Here is a 20680-nt window from a genome sequence, read left to right as displayed (position 1 = left end):
CAAATGCCCATGTACATCTGGTTTCCAAGATATCATTTGTTGTTTTTACATATTCTTACATAATGATAAATGAAGTTAATAAAATTCCCTCTGACAAAGTTCTATGCACAAAAGGTGTTTAAAAGAGGAACTGCTGTATTTTTCAGTGATCCTTACACCATCATCACTCTTTTCCTGTCAAAGAAACCATATTCAAGAAATGTCAAATAAAACTTCTAAGCATCACACACAGTCTGTTGAACAATAAACTGGGCCATACCACGTGAATCTGCAGTGCTACAGGAATTTACCTTATGACATTCTTGAGAACATCTCTCCCCAAATAGCACCTCCTTTTAATCCTCTGGCTCTCTGTACACTCCCTTTGCCCCAAACCCTACATTTCTTTCCTACCAATATCTTGTAACGCATATCCTCTTCTTGATGTCTTGTAACAGGAAACAGAAAGTGAGAGAAATTCACTTTCACCACCATTGAAGAGTCAGCCTGGGAACCATTCTGCCATCTCTCTGGAGGAGTCAAGCGTGAAAAGAGGGAGAGCAATCTTTGAAAAGATGTCATCAGAAAATGGCCACAGCAACAGCTCTGAAGGTTAGCATTACCACATTGACCTGATACCTTGCTTTATGGCAGTGGTCTCCATACCTTTTTGATGGTCACCTCTACCATTAAAATATTTATGAGTGTGCCCTCCCAATGTTTGTGTATTTACTTACAAATCATGTACCTGTACTACTCTACTAATACAACCTTAGGCAACATACAACAAAATAAAAGTTAAAGCAGGATGGTTAAAAAAAGAAATACTTAAAAAGTGTTTATTCACAAAAAATATTAGATTCCTGCACCCCAAAGGACTGTCTTGCACGGCCCCTGAGGTGCACGCATTCCACTCTGGAGACCACTGCTTGACAATATCAAAGAGTGGCCATGTCTGTGTTTCGGTTTGTTTTAACAGAGAAAGAACATGCATGATCAAATTTTCTGACTGAAAACCACTTATTGACTTTCTGAGTGTCTAGGACTTGACCTGATGTAAAACAACAGATTACCCAAATAAATAGCATTAAAAGACTTGTCCAGTCTGCCAATAAAATTAATAAGCCTTCTACATCATATCAAACAATTATTGACTCCACTCTTTTTTAAATCAGAAAATGTTTAGACTGCATGTTTATCTATTTCAGACTCAAGAATTTAAAAGGGAAAGGGAAATTTCAATGCACAAGACCTTTTCTAGTTAATGCTGCTAAATTTATTAAGCTCATTGTTCAAACTACAGCCCTGCTCTTTTATCAAGTTTAACTTTCAGCCACTGGTTATCTTTCTTCCTTTTTTGCCTACGAAATTGAGACCTTTAATACCTGCTCATTTCTTCTTGGAAGGATAATTATACATTATGACCAGATCACCCCATAACCACCTATTCCATTAACTAGATACAGTTACAGTTCTCTCTGTTGCAGTATTTTTTGTGCCTCTTCTCTGCATCTTCTCAAGTTTTTCAGGTATCTTTGGTTTCAAGGACTATTTTGAGGATGTTTTTCCCTTCTCCTTTTAGAGTCTTCTAGCAAAAAGCCTTTCTTTTTCTTCTGTAACAAGAAAACAGAATCCTCCATTCCACATCCACTTTGCCACGAAATATGGCACAGCACATTTCAGAAGCATTTTTTGATCCACCAGGAATAAGAATATGATTTATGCAAAAATGCACAGTCAACAATTCAGACTCTTATAAATGAAGCTTTTTCCAAAAATGTGACAGACCCACAGGGGATAATGTTTTTCTATGTTCCTGTGAGAACCATAATATCCCACTTTGCATTCAGACAGTCTTATGAGAAGTAAATTCCCTATAGACTCATTTTAGTTTCAAACCACTGGTGAAAACCCTTAAACTTCTAATAGCTGAAGTCAGGCACTGAAATGTGCAACTCTGCGCTTGAATAAATACTCAGGTCCTGAAAAAAATAAGATAATGCTGATCCATAGATTATCTCTGCCATCACCATGAGATTTGAGTTTTCTATAACCAATAACAATGTATGTCAACTTGTTTCAATTTTTCAGCACGAACAATACCCTCAAACCACTAAAGTGCTATAGAAGTTTTTCCTAAATGTCCCAGTTATGCCAAAATCTTGTTTTCCTAGAAGAGGTATTGAGCAACATTTACTGCAAACTCTGTGACTGAGTACCCACAACTTTTTTTGTCTCCACTAGAAACAATGAAGGCAATGCTCATATTGCTGTTCAACCTACCATGAAAACCTGGAGAAGCCCATACTGGATAGCTAATGTAGGCATGCTGTTGGGAAAAAAATGGCAGAAAGCCAGAATTCTCAAGTTCTATTATGCACAGAAGATTTGTCAAGCTTTGTTTACTTTATAGAATTAATGTAACTCATGACTAATAGAAGAATTAAATTCTCTGAAACAGATACTATTGTACAAGTCCCATATCATAAAGGCAGATTTTGTTGGCATACCTCAGCTTGATAAAGATAAGGCTCTTCTTACCAACTAGCTCATTTCAAAACATACATTTATCTCTGAAAGAATCAGAATATATCACAATATATTACACCTTCAGGTTCTCTTGAATGAGCAAAGCTTAGAGCAAAGGTTTAGATCACATAATCTCTCATACCACTACAAGGAGTTTCACATTATGTTATAAACCAACTAGCTTCTTAAGACACAAAATTTTCTGTTTAAAGCTTTTAAAGCTAACAAGAGAATAGTTTCTATTGCCTTCACTCCCCAGGTAGTTAATAATATGTATCTATTAAAACGTTTTTTAAAACAGTCCATTAAATTCATTGGCCCCATATCAGCAAGGAATTAAATCACGTCTAACTTCATGCACACATGTATTCCCATTGCACTTAATGAAACCATTCACATGCTTATCACTATGTAGAATCCAAAAATCCCTTGTTGAACCAGAGCAATACCAAAAAAATTTTTCAACTCCTAAACATCTTTGAGAATTAAAGCAATGGCTTACAAATTTCATTCCGGTACTAGTCTGTTAGATAATTTAATCTGCCTTTAAAAACAAACCGACACTTTTTGGCTGTGGTGGACTATCCCTGTGTTGCCAAAGTGTACTTTCAATTTTTCCATGGTTTTGGTTAGCTTTGGTTTAATGTACAGACTTCTTATATGAAAAGCAGCAGTTTTCTTTCCCTTCTGATTTCTACTTTCCTTGAAAAGCTTTTTCTTTTACTTCCAGCTGTCTTTCACTGACTCTTTCACTGCTGCTATTGTTATTTCTTGAACTGTACAATTCTTTTGTCTATCATGATAAGATGAAATATGCAAAATTATTGCATGGGATAGGCATAATAAAAAAGAAAATTATCCTTATGTAAATTATTAGTAGGGTCAGGTGAAAATACTAAGAAACTGAGTATTTTTACACTGAGATCACTCTTCTATGCATGTCTGCATCTGATTTTTACTGAAGATTAGAATTAATTGTTATATTTGCTTGTTATATCTGAACCTTGAACACCTATGCCAGCTTAACAGTTTTACAGGGAAAAGGCAGAAAGACCAGGTGTGCCTCAGAAATCTTCCCTGTTTGGTGGGTTACGCCTTTCCTGACACTGTGTTCTGTGCCAGATGAACTGTTCTTGAAAAGTTTCATTGACCTAAATTTTTCTCTGCTCTATAAGCTCTAAATTGAAAATAAGATACAGTTGCCAAAAAAAGATGATATTTCTTTTTACTTTTTCTGCTTTTCTTTCAAGATTTAGAAAAAATGTAGCTATTTTCCTCTTAGAAAATACAATGTCTGTTTGTACTTACAGTGGAGTCTCGCAAACTTGTAAGAGGACTACCTAAAGAGAGCACTCCCAGGGCTGATAATGCACTGCTGGATTTCCAGGAGACTGTCTCCTTTAAAGAAAGAATGGCTATGTACAAGGCTGCTGTGTCCTTTGCTCATGTAAGATATCAATGCTTTCTCACCTTCCTAGCTCTCCATTTGTTTTGCATAGTGACATATCCTGCATTCTTTATTTATCCAAGCTGACTGATGGACCATTATGAGGATCAGAATTTGACACCTAAACCAGCAAACCTACTTAGCAAAGGTATTGATGTGTCAGTCTCTGCTGAATGAGATTTTTCATGCTATAAGCCATTGGTCACCTGGACAATTCCCTTTAACTCATTAGAAGGACTGGGGTTTTTTTTCACAGTTGCATGAGCTGCATTTATTAGGGCCATAGGCTTGTGACAGATTAACCCAGCAGCTTCTGCATTACTGAAAACATTACTGAACAAAAAAATCATATTCAAAAGCACATTAAGTTTAGACCTCCTGCTGTTCAAACTAAAGAATTTTAAATTGCTGCATTTTAAAATAGTAGCCCTATGAGACAAGGTCTATGAAAAAGTATTGTTTTATAATAAAATTTTTAAAAATTGGCGTTATACGAAAGAGTATTTAGGAAAGAGCTTCTTAACTTTGTTTTACATCTCTCTCTACATGTCTATCAATAGTGATGCCTTTTCCTGGTCTTAAAATCAAGAGTCAAACACAGTTAAAAGGGAAAAAGGGATTTTACCTTGGTATTTATTTTAAGGATCTTTAGGTGCACACGTCCAGGTCGAATGCACCTCAATGCACACCACAATGCACACCCCCAAGAGATCTGGTATAACATTATGGGTTTTACTAATTAGCATATCTTTCAAAAAATTCCCCAATGAGAGGCTTGAGTGAGCCCCCCTCCCCAAGGAACCTTCCCCTGGATGGTTCTATCTTGGTTTACAGAATGTGTTCTGGAGAGGACCTTGGGCTCTGGGGCCCCCTATCCTCTACCTACGAAGCTTCTAAAATGTTTAGTCTCCTAGCTGAACAAACAAGTCCAAGAAGGTAGGCAAAAAGCACTAAGAATACAATAAGAAGTTGTAAAAAGCTATAACAGATATAAAAGAAAAGGCAAAAATCTTCATGGCATCAATAGGGATTAAGTATTTTACTGCAAAGTTTATAATACTGATACCAAGTAGCACATAATGTATTTGGTTAACAGAATTTATAAACTAGTAAAATAGACTGCTTCACCACACACTGAATTATCAGTCAGGAATATCTGAAAACTGTGTCTTCAGGTCTCAGCCAGGAAAATCTTCCGCAGTTCTGCAGAAATATCAAGGGTTAAAAGGTGTGTTTTCACCGTATCTTAAAATCCTACCTAGAACTTGCAGCTCAGATCGCTTGTATAAGGAAACAGAAGGCATCATGATGGCTTGCTCTAGTGTGACAATGACAATGGTCTTTGTTTACACTAAACTTTCAGCACACAGAACACCTTTTACTCTCTGTAAACTAGGCCAGAGTAATTTCTGTAAATCATGGACCATATTTGACAAAAGAAGGACTACAACTCAGCCAACATCTTCATCCATATGCAAGTACAGTTGTAGAAGGATTCCCAGTCTTACCCGCACTTCAGTCTTGGGAAAAATGGTCTGCATCACCTGAAGGGACCTTCTGGGTGCCTGTATAGTCCAGAAACCGCATACTGAAAATAGCCACCAGAGTCCAGGTGTTTTCCAGCCATCAAATTCCCGCCTGCTGACTTCCTTATTTCCAGGCTGCTTGGTGTGTATTTGGAGCACATTCCTGCATTTCACCTGGCTGAGAAGGTCCCAATTCCCTAGTCCAGCAATTGGAAACTTTGCTGAAGTTAGGACTCTCTCTCTCACAAAGAAAAGAGCTGCATGAAGCCTGGCCCAACCTAACTGTGTTGAGCACATAGAACTATTTCATTTACACTCAGAAACTCCTTGCAATTTCTTGATGAAATGGATGGTTGACTGAAAAAGGAACTTTGTATTTGGTTCCATTAAAGGGAATTAATACATTTCATTAGAGGACCATAACTTCATTTACCTGCTCAAAATATCTCCAAATGGCTGTTAATGTGTGCCTGAAATGTTCATTCACTAAAATAATTACTTTCCACATTCACATATCCATTTACAGATATAATCAGGCTGCCTTCACCACAGGGAAAAAAAACCCTGCTTTTTTATGATCTGCTTACTTACTCATAAATAAATATTAAATCTAACTTTACTTAGTAGCTTCATTACAAAGGTATTTCTAATTTTTAGGTGGGCTTTTTCCTGCATAGTGATTAATAAACTGAAATGCTGAAAGCTTTGTCCAATACCATCTAAAAAGTAACATATAAGGCACAGAACTAGAATAGGAAGCCTGAGGGTAAGTGCCCTCTTGTGATCTTTGTTGCTGTTGTTGGTAAAGACAGGTCATCTCACAAAGGCCTGCTTGAAGCTCTCTGCATGTTTTTCAACAATACCTGTTGGAAACACAGAGAGGATGAGGTGACAACTCTGAATGCCAAAGAATTCAGAAGAGACAAGTAGAAGAGGGAACAGCAGAAGGATTGTTCTGGAAAGTGGTTGTTACTGCAAATCAAGCAGATGGGACTTACTTCTTTTGGTGCTCAAGATTCAGGCCAAGCATCCCTTTAAGTTGTCTAAATCATAAAGTATGGCTCTCGTGCAGTGGTCTATGAACTTGCCAAAAATAGTATTTATGATTGTCTGAGTCATTCCTGCATACTGTCATTAACTAATTTTAAAAACAAATTTAACTCACAGAAGTATGATTTTAGTGCAAATAGAAAACAACCGGCCTTATTTTGTCACTCTAGAGTTCACAGAAAACCAAATTCTGTACCGTGCCTGGTGGCCTGGCAGCAGTGAGGAAACAATTCGAGAAAGTACAAAGGATGTCTCCAAAAAGGACCTTTGTTCAGTACCAACACCAGCACCAGCATAGATCTCTACAGGTAACAACAGCATTTTAATACCAACAAATTAGGTCTGCCCCGCTAGATAACTTGAGGAAAAAACATGATTACTTGCTTTACTGAAGAGTTTTCATTATGACTGAGACAACATTTCTCTAATGTTCAAACTCACAGAATTTTGTGTTTGAGATGTACCACGGGATTCATGTATTTTTTATGCAGATGAACACTCAGTATAGACGAGACTCAACTAGACTTAGACTGAATAAAGCAGATTATTACTATAGCAGTATTTTACACTGAACCCTGTCTGTAAGACCATGATTTATACATTATCATGTGTCATGGTGATATTTTGCATTTATGGCACTTGATGTTAAGTCATTCTCTTTCAAAAGGAGTTTCCTGTTTCCATTGAATTAAATCTAATAAATTCCCCTAAACAGATCAAAAATTGCCCAGAAGAACGCAGACATTACATAAAAGTAGAACAAAGCAGCAGCTAAGTGTTACTTCATATAAAAGACCTTTACATTTCATTGCTTTATTAGCATATACCATGAAAAACTGTAGGACATAATGATTTTGGACTATGTGAAATCCCCTACAATAAAATACTGTACAATCTGTCCTGTGCATTCTGAAAACAAGTAAATTTCTTTACCATCTGCACTTCTTGGAGAGATTTTTAAGCACTATTGTTCTCCCAGCTTTGTAGAAAAAGACGCATTAACATTTTGCCATAGGTTTATTTTAATGTTAAATAAGTATCATCACATCTACCACTCACCTCTCACTTCTTATACATTAATACCTACATCAACAATCTGCTTGGACAAAGAGCAAAACTCCAGCTTGCAGGGAAGAGGACACAGTTTGCTGCGGGGGTATTAATGCATCTTTAACTAAGCAGAAAAATCCCATAGTGGGACACTGGTGCATAATCTGTGGTAATAGGAAGTGGTGTTACGCACGTACTTTTCTGATGACGTGGCCCACTCTACCTGCCAGTTTTCTGGATGAAGGAATGCAGAACCCTGTACAGAAATTTATGTGACTTTTCTCTTACACGGAACCCAGTAATTTAATTTCTGTGATGTGTAGATGCATTTTCGCTGGACATCTAGCTCTCCACAAAGCCACTATAATGGTTCCATTTTGTCAGTCAAGATGTGACCTCAAAGCATACTTATCCATGTATTTTTCCTCTGTGGCTAGTCAAGGAGGCTCTCTCAAATCATCAGCAGAAATAGCCACATTCATGGAAAAATGAAATCACTCAGACCATATGGAACCATCTTTAAATTTAGGTTAAATAATTTACTGCAAGACCACAAAATCCCATTTCTATGTAACATAACTGCACTTTCATGGAAAATGGGATTATACTCTTAAGTAGTTGAAAGATTAATTGAGGTCACTGAATCCATCCTGGGCCAAATCAGAGAAAACACCTAGCTTGAAGACAGATCTCCAGATCTGGGTAAATCCAAACTATTAATCCAAGATAAAGTAAGAAAGCAATTAAATTTTTAAACATTAATCTGAATACCTGAAGATTTTAGTACATATTCAATTACTGTATAAGGAGTTCATGACTTTTCATTCAAAATATTGTCATCAAATATGCAAATAATTACTAATCATCTTCCAGTTTTTCTCAGGCAGCAGGCATCACTCATAGCTCTCTACATCGTAATGGAGATTGTTTCTTTGTAATAGGTGCCATAATACCAGTAGAATGCACTAAACCCGTGGCTAGAATGGCGAGCAGCAATGAACACTGATCACAGACTTGCCCTGTGCTCATAAACTCAATCAGAGTCTGATTAGAGACCTGGTCTGTGTTCTGACCACTGGTACCATGAGCACCTTCTAGCATCAGCCACCAAGCTGAGAAGAGGCCACAAGCTTTGGTGTTGCACCTGTTCAGGTGCCAGCCTGGAGTGCTCTGTTACCCCAGCTCAGCTACCTGACTGCTCAGGCAAAGCCTCAGTACCCAGTGTCAGAAACAAGCCATTGCTGGCAGGTGAGCTGAACCTCCTACAGAGCAAAGAGGAGTGAAATACAGCAAAAACATCTGATATTCACTCAACCACACAGTACAGCGTGCCAGAACTGACATGGGTATAGTTACCCCTCCTTCACAGAGGGCCCCTCCAGAGGAATTTTCTAAGATGGCTTCTGTAGCAATTGCCAATTCTCCAGCAATTGCAGACAATAAGATTGAATAATGCGACAATGTCAGTGAATGGTGAAAACCTTACGTTTTTATGAAAATCTTTCATATAGTGCCCAGGACACCCTAAGTATATACATACAAATGAGCAAGGCTGACAAATCATAGGGATGAAGTTCAGATAAGTGAAGTTCTCATAAGAAATTTCTGCAAGACTCTCACAGTGCTGATGTGCAGTGAGACTGTGCTAAGAACATAAATAGGAAAAAAAGAATCACTTTGAGGAAGAAATTAAGATCCATGTCAAGTAGTCACTCCATTGTCACTAACTTTGTAACCAAAGATTTAGGCTCACAATTTACTTCCACTGCTGCTTGCAAGTTTGTACATACTGTTCATTTAAAACAGAAAGTTCTAAATCTGCCAAACATAAACAATATTACATTAGCCAACTTCTGAGAGATTATATGTTGACCATAATGTACAGTTCAGCTAAACAGTTTAGTTGCATCAATTTTGAGATAGTAAAAGTCTTTCTTGTGCTTGGATGAACCTCTGAGCTATTTGATCCCCTTGAAATACATGCTTACAAATGTATACATGTTTTATGTCTGTATACATATAATGCAGTACATATATTCTGAGCTGAAAAACAATTTTATTTTTGAAAGGGAAAGTCTGATTGTCTGTTATTAGAACAGAAGAAAACTAAAAATATCAACACTAAAAAGCAAACCTTTGTTTAAGTTACACAGAATAATTACTGATAATTCAAGTCTTGGCACATGTTTCAGTAAGAATTCTATCTAAATTATTGCAGTATCAAAGCACTTAAGTTGTTGCATGGGCCACTCACATAAAATGTGCGTAGCAATTACAGTTCTCTTCAGTATCTTCAGTAACAGAATCTGAATGCCTACATAAAAAACCCACTCCCCTAACAAAACTAATACAGACTTAGACTTACATGTTTATTTTTAAATAGTATTGTTTTAGGTTAGAATGACTTACTACCCAGAGACACAACAGCACACTACACTCCTCTGTGTATATGGATATGCACGGGAAGGCCAGCAGCCCACACAAAGGGTGTCAGGAAACAAATGTGAGAGACTGGAGGATAAAGGAGTCTGAAAGAAAATTTAAAAACTGTAAGAAACAATTCATGAGTGAGCTGCATGCCAACAATCATCCAGCTGACAGTGTTTTCTGAAGCTTACTCATGATATGCCATAAACAAAAAGTAATTGATCAGTTTTATAGAATACACTACAAAGTCCATGGGATCTACAAAACATGCCACAAACCATAATGGGGTAGACTAAATTAATCCTACCTACAGTAATCCAACAGCTGGCAGTTATAGAGGAGGGATGAAACCACAGGTTTTCTAACTCTCCACTTGTCTGGAGTAATAAACAAGCAGCATTTAACACTCTGTTACTGGAATTTCAATTAGCCATTTTGACTGACACACAAAATAAGAGATCCTCCATGTCCCTCTTCCTCCCAGCACACCCAGAGCAAGGCTGTGTAATTATATCGTCAAAATCTGGCTCATGATTTTTGGGCTGCATTTGAGATGGCCATAGCTATAGCATTAAATGATTATGATCTTTTGCAATATGGCAACTACTTCACAAGCAGTACCAAAGTTACAGCAATAAAGCAGTAGTGACATTCAGATTAGATTTGCTTCCTGAATACATTAAGTCTAATTATATTTCTTTTTAATACCCCACACCATTCAAAGGACACATAATGACTATTCTGAACATATTTCATGTCTCATGAATGAGCTTTTCCAGTGATGAGAACTTGAATTACATATCTAAAACATGCACATTAGAACAGAAAAGCATATCTTAAATTTAAAAAGCATATATATGCATAAATATATTAAAAAGCATATCCATATGGAATGAAAAGGCATATTAGACATACACCTACACAGTCATTAAACAGAGAATAGATGGAAAAATTTGCACTTCATTCTTTTTGAACCACCTGTTTTCAACCTGGTATGTGGTTAGCTCTACATCTCCTCATGTTGTGCAGCTCCCTCACAACTGTTATGCACACAGAGCCTGCAAGGGTAAACCAGGACATCCTGTAAAAGCAGGACATGCTGTGACCTGCTCTCCTCAAGGCTCAATGCTCTCTGACAGTTCAGATAGGATTGATTTTGCTACTGGTAATGCACTAAATCACTTACTGAGCCAGCAATAAGAAAATTTATTCTACCTTTTGTTTGTACAATTTTAATTAATCTCATAGCTGAAACAGGTTTTGGCAGCACAGAGGTGGAAAAGAATTCCTAAAGCCCATGGAGGGGATGCTCATTGTTTCTCTGCCATAGATCTAAGAACCCTTGCTGACTACTGCATGGCAGAAATTACAGGCCAGGTAGTAGATGACCCCTATATTGATTCAGCAGAAATATTAATGGAAAGGCAAGCAGTGTAAGCATTCCTTAGTTTGAAAGTGGAATAAATCCCATAAATATATATTTTTCATGGCATGACTAAGAGAAAGAACTAATTTCTTGCCCCACAATTAGCTGAATTTCAAGTAGTAGCCAGGACCTGAGATGCAGGAAGCTTACAGCTCTATGCTGCACTAGATGTACAGCAGCAATCTCAGAAACACAGTACTGCCTCCACATTCAACTTACACCAAACTCTTGGGAAGCTCTTGCTGGAGGGACTGGAAGCTCCTTTCATTTGAAAACCTATTATCAGTAGAAACTAATAGACAAGCTTCCTTCTAATAAAGGAAGAAGAAAATATAATTTGACATGAGTGAAATTATTTGTTAGATGGCTCTGTGTGCATGGGAGAGGAAGCACAGGAATGCTACCTTAATAATATCAACCTTTCAGATTTATTTCTTCTAATCACTAAGTCTCAAAGTACCCCATAGACACAGGTAATATGATGTAACACAGGTTCTGTGGCAGGCTTCAAATAAGATAACAAATCACTGTCAGAATCTGAAGCCAAACCAAACACAGATGGACTCAGAAATCAGTTTATACAGACGTATCAGACAGTGCTTCAAACTCCAGAAGATACACTCTATTTATTACTCTGCAGTTGTCAGGCTTGTAGTTACAGTGCTACCCTGTGTATTTTATAGGATCTTTTGGTTACTCTATGGGTCTTTTCACAATTGCAGTTCAGCATGATTTTTGCTTTGGAAGAACTTTATAAAGCAGCACCTCATACAGACTTATTATTACACTTCCTTTTAAAAAGTTGCATTAAAGTCATGCCCACTGACAGGCAACAAGTTGGAGGCACAGCACATAAAGCCAGAACAAGTCCTCCTTGTCACCTCTGCCCCCTCCCAGTCCAATTATGCATTGTATCTATTCACGCAGCTTGCCATATGTGCTGGCCAGTGTCTTTCTGCAGTAACAAAGACTTGACATCTTCTGTGTTATAAAAAAGCCTGTTCCAATGTTGATAGCAACAAATATCAAAGATAATAACAATGGTACTCTGCTGTAAAACGGCTGCTCTAGTTACACCATTTACATGAGAATTAATTTCTGAAAGCCCTTCATGGGAAAAAAAAATCTGATTTACTATTAGCTGTTAATGGGAATTATTTTGGTTTGTCTCGAGGAAACATCAAGTAACAGGGACACAGTATCAAGCAGCACCAGAGAAGCTGAGTGCAATGAAATGACCTCCAAAGAAAGTCAAACGGAAGCCACTCAAACACAAGAGGTAACTATATCATTTAATAATCATCTCATTGAACAATTTCACTGATGCTGATACATACCTGCTTTGCTTCTTCCTCCTTTATCTCTTGGTACAGCAAGATCTGGATGTTCTGCTGAGAGCTTACCTCATCAGTCAGTGCATAATAATTTTTAAAGGTGTTTTACTAAGTGCTTTTCATGTACTATTGTTTTATCATTATAATTTTTAGATTTACGTTCATATTTTTCATTGATGCGACATTTTAATATCATGGTTTCAGAAGTATGGAAAATTCTTATGCATTGCACTAAATCATGACTAAAGTGAAGGTTTTGTACACAGGTTTCTCCTCACGAGCATGTTACTCATGAAATAAAAATGGCTTCTACATTCACTCAGCATGACACAGGTAAGAAGCGGCATGAGAATAAAGGCTCACAAATGAGCAATGGCAAAGGTCTTAACTCCAGAAATGTACTGTTCTTAGCATATAAATATGAAAACACACATTACTCCAAATTCTCAGCAAAGCACATTCCTTAACTTCAATGGGACTATAGAAATTAGTTTAGAATTCACTATGAAGAGATTATTTTTGCATAAGGATGTGGTTTTAAATATGGTCTCAGTTTCTTGAAAGAACTGGGGACTAGATAACTTGTCTGAAAATATAGGCAAACACTAGTCCATGCATGTACAAAGCTGTGAATGGGTCAGGTTCAGTTTGTACCTGAACTGAATAACCCCGCAGAATATGACTACTGTGTTAAGACACCGCTGCTGCTGCAGTTTAGCCCTTGTACAAGAATTTGTGCATTACATTCTCCCACAGACCTCAGTCACCCTTCAGCCCTCCCACACCACTCAGGTATGGCAAAACAGTAGGTTCCATCATGTCCCTCAACAATTATTCTGTCATTTTCTCCATGGATTTCTTGACTGATCAAGTGATTCTCTAGACTTCTACAAGGCTAGACACAATTTTTCTATGATAATAATGTTTTATAGTTCACTGATAAAGTTAATTTCATAAAATGCAGGTTGGAGGAAAAAAAATCTTTTTTTACTCTTCTTCCCATTGCAGTAATCAATTCAGCTCAGAATGAAGAGCTCCCAAAGACTGTAACACAGATTTTAAAACAGCAGATTGAGAAGGCAGCTCAGGAAAAGGCTGTTCACTCTGACAGAGAGATCACAACAGCTGCTAAAGAAATAAAGGTCTGTATTTATAATAAGAGGGATCTTTCCTTATGCAAATTAGAAGTTAAGACACTGGTCTGTCATGCTGTCTGATTTTCTATTTTGAATAATTATGATTAGAAATGAAACCTATGGAAGTGGTGGGAATATATGGATTTCAAGAACTAAGCACACGTAATGTAATACAAAATACATTAGAAGGCTCCATAAGTACTTACAGTATGTGACAAAAACAATTCAAGGTAAAAACTTCTGCATTTTCTCCTCCTCTGCTGAATAGTCTCCTCTTTCCTTGTTTTGAATCTGTAAGTATGTATAATTTGTCACCACAGACTCTCAGAAGCATGGAAAATACCACTTTCAAAAGAAATGAAAATGAGCCTAAGCTACAGCTAAAGTTTGTTATGCTTATAGTGCAAAGTCTTCATTTGTCACAGCAAAATCTCCAAGACTGCTCAATCATCATTTTGCATTAATTCCACATTTCTTTTCACATATATTCTATGGTGCAAATAGCACAGCTCTTAGCTCAAAAGATTGGTTTTATGCATTCTGAGCAATAGCTGATAGATTGTGTCTTTCCAGATCTTATTATAATCCTATTGCTTGGATGCTTGCAGAACTAGCCTTTGTGCAGAATAGAAAAATTGTTTTCTATATTACTATGCTTAAGAAAAAAGAAAAAAAAAGAAAGAAAAAACCACAGACAACCCAACATTTTTGTTCCCTAAAGATGGAAAATACCTACCAGGAAATTGCATTGCCATCAATAGTTCATCTGCTACTGCTACAACTTCAGCAAGCAGGCTACAGGAAATTTCTACACCAAGGAAAAAACACAATGGAATTTCTACCTCTGCAATTATTTGCTCTAGATACATGGAAGCACAGGAAAATTTCCCACTACTTATGCAAAATTTCCCACTACTTATGCACCAATGGAAATATCAGTATATTCTGAGTCCACTGGATCATCCAGCTCTCCAACAAAGTCCCCTGCGTCCACAGATCTGAACCCACAGCAATTTATGTGAACTAAGATATTTATATAAAAGTTTATACCCAATATTAAGAAAACACTTAGAAAAACATTTTCTAATATTTTGTCTCATGGATCTGAAACATGGAATATGATTTTAGATGTGCAGCAGGCTAGAAATGGCTTTGCCTTCATCATTCAGATGTTCACAAGACCAGAAAAATAATGCTTAGAGTGGCATGAAATCCAGAGAGGCGAGATCCTCTCTCTGAGACATGTCTGTGAGACTCACCCTTTTGTTCCATTTAAAGATGCTCCTCCAGACCCAGATAAAGCTAGAAGTACAGCAGAGAAGGAACCATTCCAGGAGGAAATGTTAAAATACACAGCCTGAATGTTTCAGACCCAGCCCCTTGACATGCTGCATGTACATGCTCCCGGCTCTGCAGGAACTATGGACAATGTCCTTGCATTAGGTAGAGGCATTGGCGCAGGCAGGTGGATGTCTGAAATGCTTTCAGACCCAGCCCCTTGACATGCTGCATGTACATGCTCCCGGCTCTGCAGGAACTATGGACAATGTCCTTGCATTAGGTAGAGGCATTGGCGCAGGCAGGGGGATGTTTGAAATGCAGCCACTGGACTATACGAATAAAAATCACCCCAGTGAGGAACAAGCATCAGCTGAAATACGCATCTAAAAAGTTTCTAATGGTGCTGTAAGACTGAGGTACATGCTGGAAACACAGAACCTGGATAAATTTGAGCAGCTCAACCCAGTGATTTCCCTTAACTTGTTGCAGACAAGGCCTGAGCTGAAGGAGAAGCTCAGCTCTTCACAGAGGTGTGAAGTGTAATACATTTTGAACCTCAGCCACTGTCTGTTACTAGAGAGAGTTTCAAAGACTGGAGAACGAAGCTGTCCATGGATAAGACACTGGAAAGAGGCATTACACAATAACACACCAGATGAATGCAGCTTTTACCTGTGACCGAAGATCTGGTGGAAATAAAACTCCTATGTGTAATCTCAGTGGAGGAAAACATAAGTGGTGCTACACTCATGGCAAAATAGCTGAAATACAGCCTTGGCACACACAGGATCCAGAGGAATTAAGTCCCGCTGAAATATCCATTAGAAAAATCAGACAAGAAAGATCAAGGTCCCACAAAAGGTGCAGCAGCTCCTGTAACGCCAGAGCAAAGCACAATTTCTGATTCTGATTTTGATGGCAATAATACCCAAGTAGTACAAAAATAAGATGTAGGAATTCAAATAGATAGATTTCCATGAAGTCCAGAAGACTGAGAAGCTGAAGATGCAGGAACTTAGAGACTAAGAGAGCTATCCTGAAGAATTATATGCAGCAAAATAAAAAGATACTAAAAATAGATATCACAATTAATATAGCATTACTGTTGTATTTGAAATATATTAACATGCTAAAAAATGGGCACAGAATGCACCTGGCTTTTCATGCTTAAAATTAACACAACATCCTCTAAACTGAGGAAAAATGTTGCCTGTATAAAACAGGTGAAGAGATAAAATAATGCTCACATTTTGTGCACATCCATTTTTAGTTTAGTAAAATACAAGATGTGACTTTAGACAAAGTGAACTATGTTTCAGTAGGTTTTCTGTTTGAGTAAAATTACTGAAATGGTTTACAAATTACTATGCAATTTAAAAAAAACCAAAAGTGCTATTTCCTACTGGGTGATTAAACCAGTTCATAAAGCCCTAGTCTGAATTTAGGCAAAAAAAACAAGACGTCAAGGTCCAGGTTCCACATCACGAAGGAGTGGAGCCATTCAGTGTGTCCTTCAAAGAGCTGAAGCCTGCTACTTGTTTCATATTGAACTAAACGTTTTAACTATAAGATGTGAATATATATGTATATATATAACTGAATATTAAGTAAACATGGAAAATTAAGCATGACTTCTTTCTCATGGTGCATGTTTTACTTAAAAATTGTATTAAAATAGCACTTAGATTGCAAAGTTATGCATTTGAAACACAGAAAACATTACATATGCTACTGAAAGATGAACATCAGTGTCCTCCTTTTTTGCATCTATTTTGGGCGCTGAATATGGATGGGATCCTGCAGGAAGACCAGATGTTGACATAGCTTTAGCCATTTGATACATGAACCGAATGCTTTTGCTTGAACAGCAGAGAAAACAGCAGAACGGAGCTAAACACTCCTGTACCAGCATAACTCCTGAGCACAGAGCTCTGCTTTGGGATTCCCAGCATTGTGCACCAAGAGAGGAGTGCTACCTCTGCTCACACTAGGAGCAGAACTAAACATGAGTAGGTTGTGAGCCTGTAAAATGAGGCACAGCCTTGTGGTGATCCTACAAAATACTTCATGTGGTGGGTTGACTCTCGCTAACAGCGAAGTCCACACCCACTCATCCACTCCCCCACAGTGGGATGGGAGAAAGAATCAGAAGAGCAAAAGCAAGAGAGTCTGTTGGCAGAGGTAGAGGCAGGTTAATAGATAAAGCAAAGCTGGGGCATGAGCAAAGCAAAAGAAGGAATTGATGTCTAGTCACTTCCTAGAAAGCAAGGCCTCAACATGCACAGCTGTGACTTGGAAAGACAAACACTCTGAACTTCCTGTCTTCCTCCTCCTTTCCCTCCCTCAGTTTCTATTGCTAAACATGATGCCATATGCTATGGAATATCCCTCCAGTCAGCTGGAGTCAGCTCTTTTGGTTATGCGCTCTCTCAAGTTCTTGCACATCCCCAGCCTACTTGCTTGGGGTGGGAGGGCAGAGTGGGAGGAAGAAGAGACTTTTGACACTGTGCAAGTATTGTTCAGCAATAGCTAAAACATTGTGTGTTATAAACACTTGAGCCCAAATTCAAAACAGTACCACATGGGCTGCTATGAAGAAAATAACTGCATCCCAGACAGTCTCAGTAAAAGCAAGTATGTTAAAAGTGAGTAGAAATACCCAGTTCCAGTAGAATAGGGAGCTCTCTAGAAGTCAAGCCTCTGGATTTTGTTTTTAATCTCTTCTATCTGGTAAATATTGATGGCGTTAAATAGCAGACCAGCCTTTTCCTCACTGATTTTGTAGGACCATTCACATGTGGTGTGTTGACCTGCCTCCTCCAGCCATTTGGAATCACCCATTCCCCCTCCTCAACAACATAGGGAGAAAAAATAGGATGAAGCAGCTCATGGGACAGTATTAAGACAGGGAACAACATAAGGACACTTACCAATTAGTTTTACAGACATGGGAAAAATTAATTGCCAATTAAGATCGATTGTGAGAAACAAACACTACAACACCTCCCCTCCTGCCCTCTTTTTCACATTCTCAGCTTTACTCCTGACTCTTCCTTGTCTCTCTCCCACCCCCAGTAGCACAGAGGGGATGGGGAATAGGGGGCTGGGGTTACTCCATACCAGTTTCTCTCTGCTGCCTTCCTTCTCACACTTTTCCCTTGCTTCAGCATGGGCTCTCTATATGCCATAGTTCCTTTTGGGAATACCCACCTCCTCCACTGTAGTGTGGATGACTGCTCCTGCAGGTCCTCTCCGCAGGCTACAGGGAAATACCTGCTTCCCTGGTCTCCTCAATAGGCTGCAGGGGAATTTCTGTTGCAGCACCTCCTCCCCTTGTTCTTCTCTGACCTTGGTGTTCACAGGGCCGTTTCCGACACTTTTTTCCCCTCAGTCCTGGCTGCATGTGCAGCTTTTTGCCCTCTTTGAACACACTTTCCCAGAGACACAACGAGCATGGCTGAGCAGCCCTGCCGTGCACTGCATCCAGAGCTGGTTGTGCCCAGCATGGGGCAACCCCTGCCGCTCCTCACAGAGGCGGCCCAGCCACCAAAACTGTGCCACTGACACACAACGCATGATTCAATTTCAAGAAGATTAATATTGGCTCACTATTCATTCCTGGAAGTTGTTTTGGGCTAAACTTCCCTTAAATTCCCCCTCTGCTTTCTTCTTCTCCTGATTTTCCTTCTGAAGCACAACACTCGCTATCAATTATCCAACTAAGCGAAGTAACCACTCATTGAGATGGTTTTCCAGGAGACGTCACCATTTTTTTCCCCCTCCTAATTACCTTATCTCCTTCCTCTCCTCCCTCTCTACATTCAGAATAGTTGTGTACCTAAGAATATTCAGCTGAGTCCTGGTGCTTGGCTCACAAGCTGTCCGTGCGTAGTGAGTGGGAGGCATGTCTGGAACACTGAACTTATGCCTGCCAGGCCTCTCTCTCAGCCTCCTTGGAGTCTAAGCAGAGTCTACATTTGTGACTTTATAATTCACGACCAACAATTCTATGGGAGATTTTTTTTTACTGGTGGTTTATTCTTTTTGCAAGTTCTACATTATATTAAAGATATTTAACTTTCAGCACTTTTCAAAGCCCTTGTTATGGGCACTAGAGAGACGTGGCAACTAAAGCTGTAGCTGTAAAATCTACATCATTTTTTGTCTTGATTTGTGAACTGTTATAAAACCAATACCAGCGGGCAAACCAAGAGACAGGATGCTGAAAGGGGCCAAATTTTCTGCTGATGTCAAGGGGCATTACTATCATCAGTGCAGATATATTCATACAGCAATTATTTGGTCCACCCTTTTTGTATTTGTCTGCTAACACAATTTTCATAGCCATTCAGAGATCAAGACAGAAGAGCAGCAGGCATTCTTCCAAGCCCAACACCATTATTTCCTTCTGCCCCTTACTGGTATGAAGCTTTCTATTCATTTTTTGTACTTTATATAGAAATAGTTTTCTTTATAATTAAATATGCTTCATAGAGGCAAAAAACTTTATAAGTTGCTAATATATATGTAGCTACCTTAGAATTAAAATTCAACTGAAAAAAGTATCAGGCCTGACAATTCAAATTGTGAAAGTCACAAATAATTACGTCCGTAGCATATTTGGACCATATGAGTGCATGGTCTGGAGGTTACCACAAAAAGGGTAACCCCTAATGAGCATTTGGCATGGCTAAGCAAAACTTCCTCATCAGAATTTCAAACATCCATCCCTATTTATTGATCTTCAAATCACATTGTACATGCAACAATTATACATACATTATACTCAATTCTACTTGTACTAGAAAACCTTTTATTATACTACCACATTTCACTAAATAATTAGTTATTACAAATAAATCAGAGATATTGTACCTGATGAAGCGAATAGTCCTTTCAAATGCATGGATTCCTGCAAATGGAAAGGTAAGTAGCTTTTAACTTTCAAAGTATTACTGTTAGCTGAACAAAAATGAAGCCCTACAATAAACAGCTGAGATACCAGTTAACAGAAAACAGAAAATATTCTAACAAAATATATGGACTGATACTGTTCAAATCAAATCATAACATGTGGTTTAGACTAACTTGTAACCTTATAATATGTGGTTGTAGAAACTGCAGATTCAGGAAAATGAAACATGCAAACTCTGTCAACAGAGAGTTTACCCCATGGAATGTCTAGCTGCCGATAAGCAGAATTTTCATAAATCCTGTTTCCGATGTCACCACTGTGGCAGTCAATTAAGGTAAGAAGTAACTGCATGCTCACCCACACAACTCTGCTTTTGAATATAAGTACAGATGGAGAAATTATTTTCAGCTGTAGGATTATTCAGCCTGTAGGATGCTGGGTTGACAGGGTGGTATCCCGAGTTCTCCTTTTATTCTGTGCTCCTAACATCTGCATTGTGACATAGAACAAGTCCTTTAAATTCTTATAGAACTGCTCCATCCCAATACTTTCCAAATTCTTCTCCATATTACTTCCTGCT

General features: G+C 38.2%; 1 protein-coding gene across 1 annotated transcript in view; it reads left to right on the top strand.

The window, feature by feature from the left end:
- The first annotated feature begins 441 nt into the window (after nt 1-441).
- The window catches only part of XIRP2 (xin actin binding repeat containing 2), a 23510-nt gene continuing 3271 nt past the window's right edge, over nt 442-20680 (top strand). Inside the window, exons 1-7 of the mRNA XM_017735833.1 lie at nt 442-591; nt 3819-3955; nt 6702-6839; nt 12609-12713; nt 13035-13101; nt 13777-13910; nt 20301-20434. Of these exons, the coding sequence (XP_017591322.1) occupies nt 555-591; nt 3819-3955; nt 6702-6839; nt 12609-12713; nt 13035-13101; nt 13777-13910; nt 20301-20434 (752 nt within the window). The 5' untranslated portion in view covers nt 442-554. The remainder of the gene's footprint in view (nt 592-3818; nt 3956-6701; nt 6840-12608; nt 12714-13034; nt 13102-13776; nt 13911-20300; nt 20435-20680) is intronic.

Source organism: Corvus brachyrhynchos, unplaced genomic scaffold (genome assembly GCF_000691975.1).
Source record: "Corvus brachyrhynchos isolate BGI_N302 unplaced genomic scaffold, ASM69197v1 scaffold255, whole genome shotgun sequence".
In the NCBI taxonomy this organism is placed as follows: Eukaryota; Metazoa; Chordata; class Aves; order Passeriformes; family Corvidae; genus Corvus; species Corvus brachyrhynchos.
This window is presented reverse-complemented; position numbering and strand designations above follow the sequence as displayed.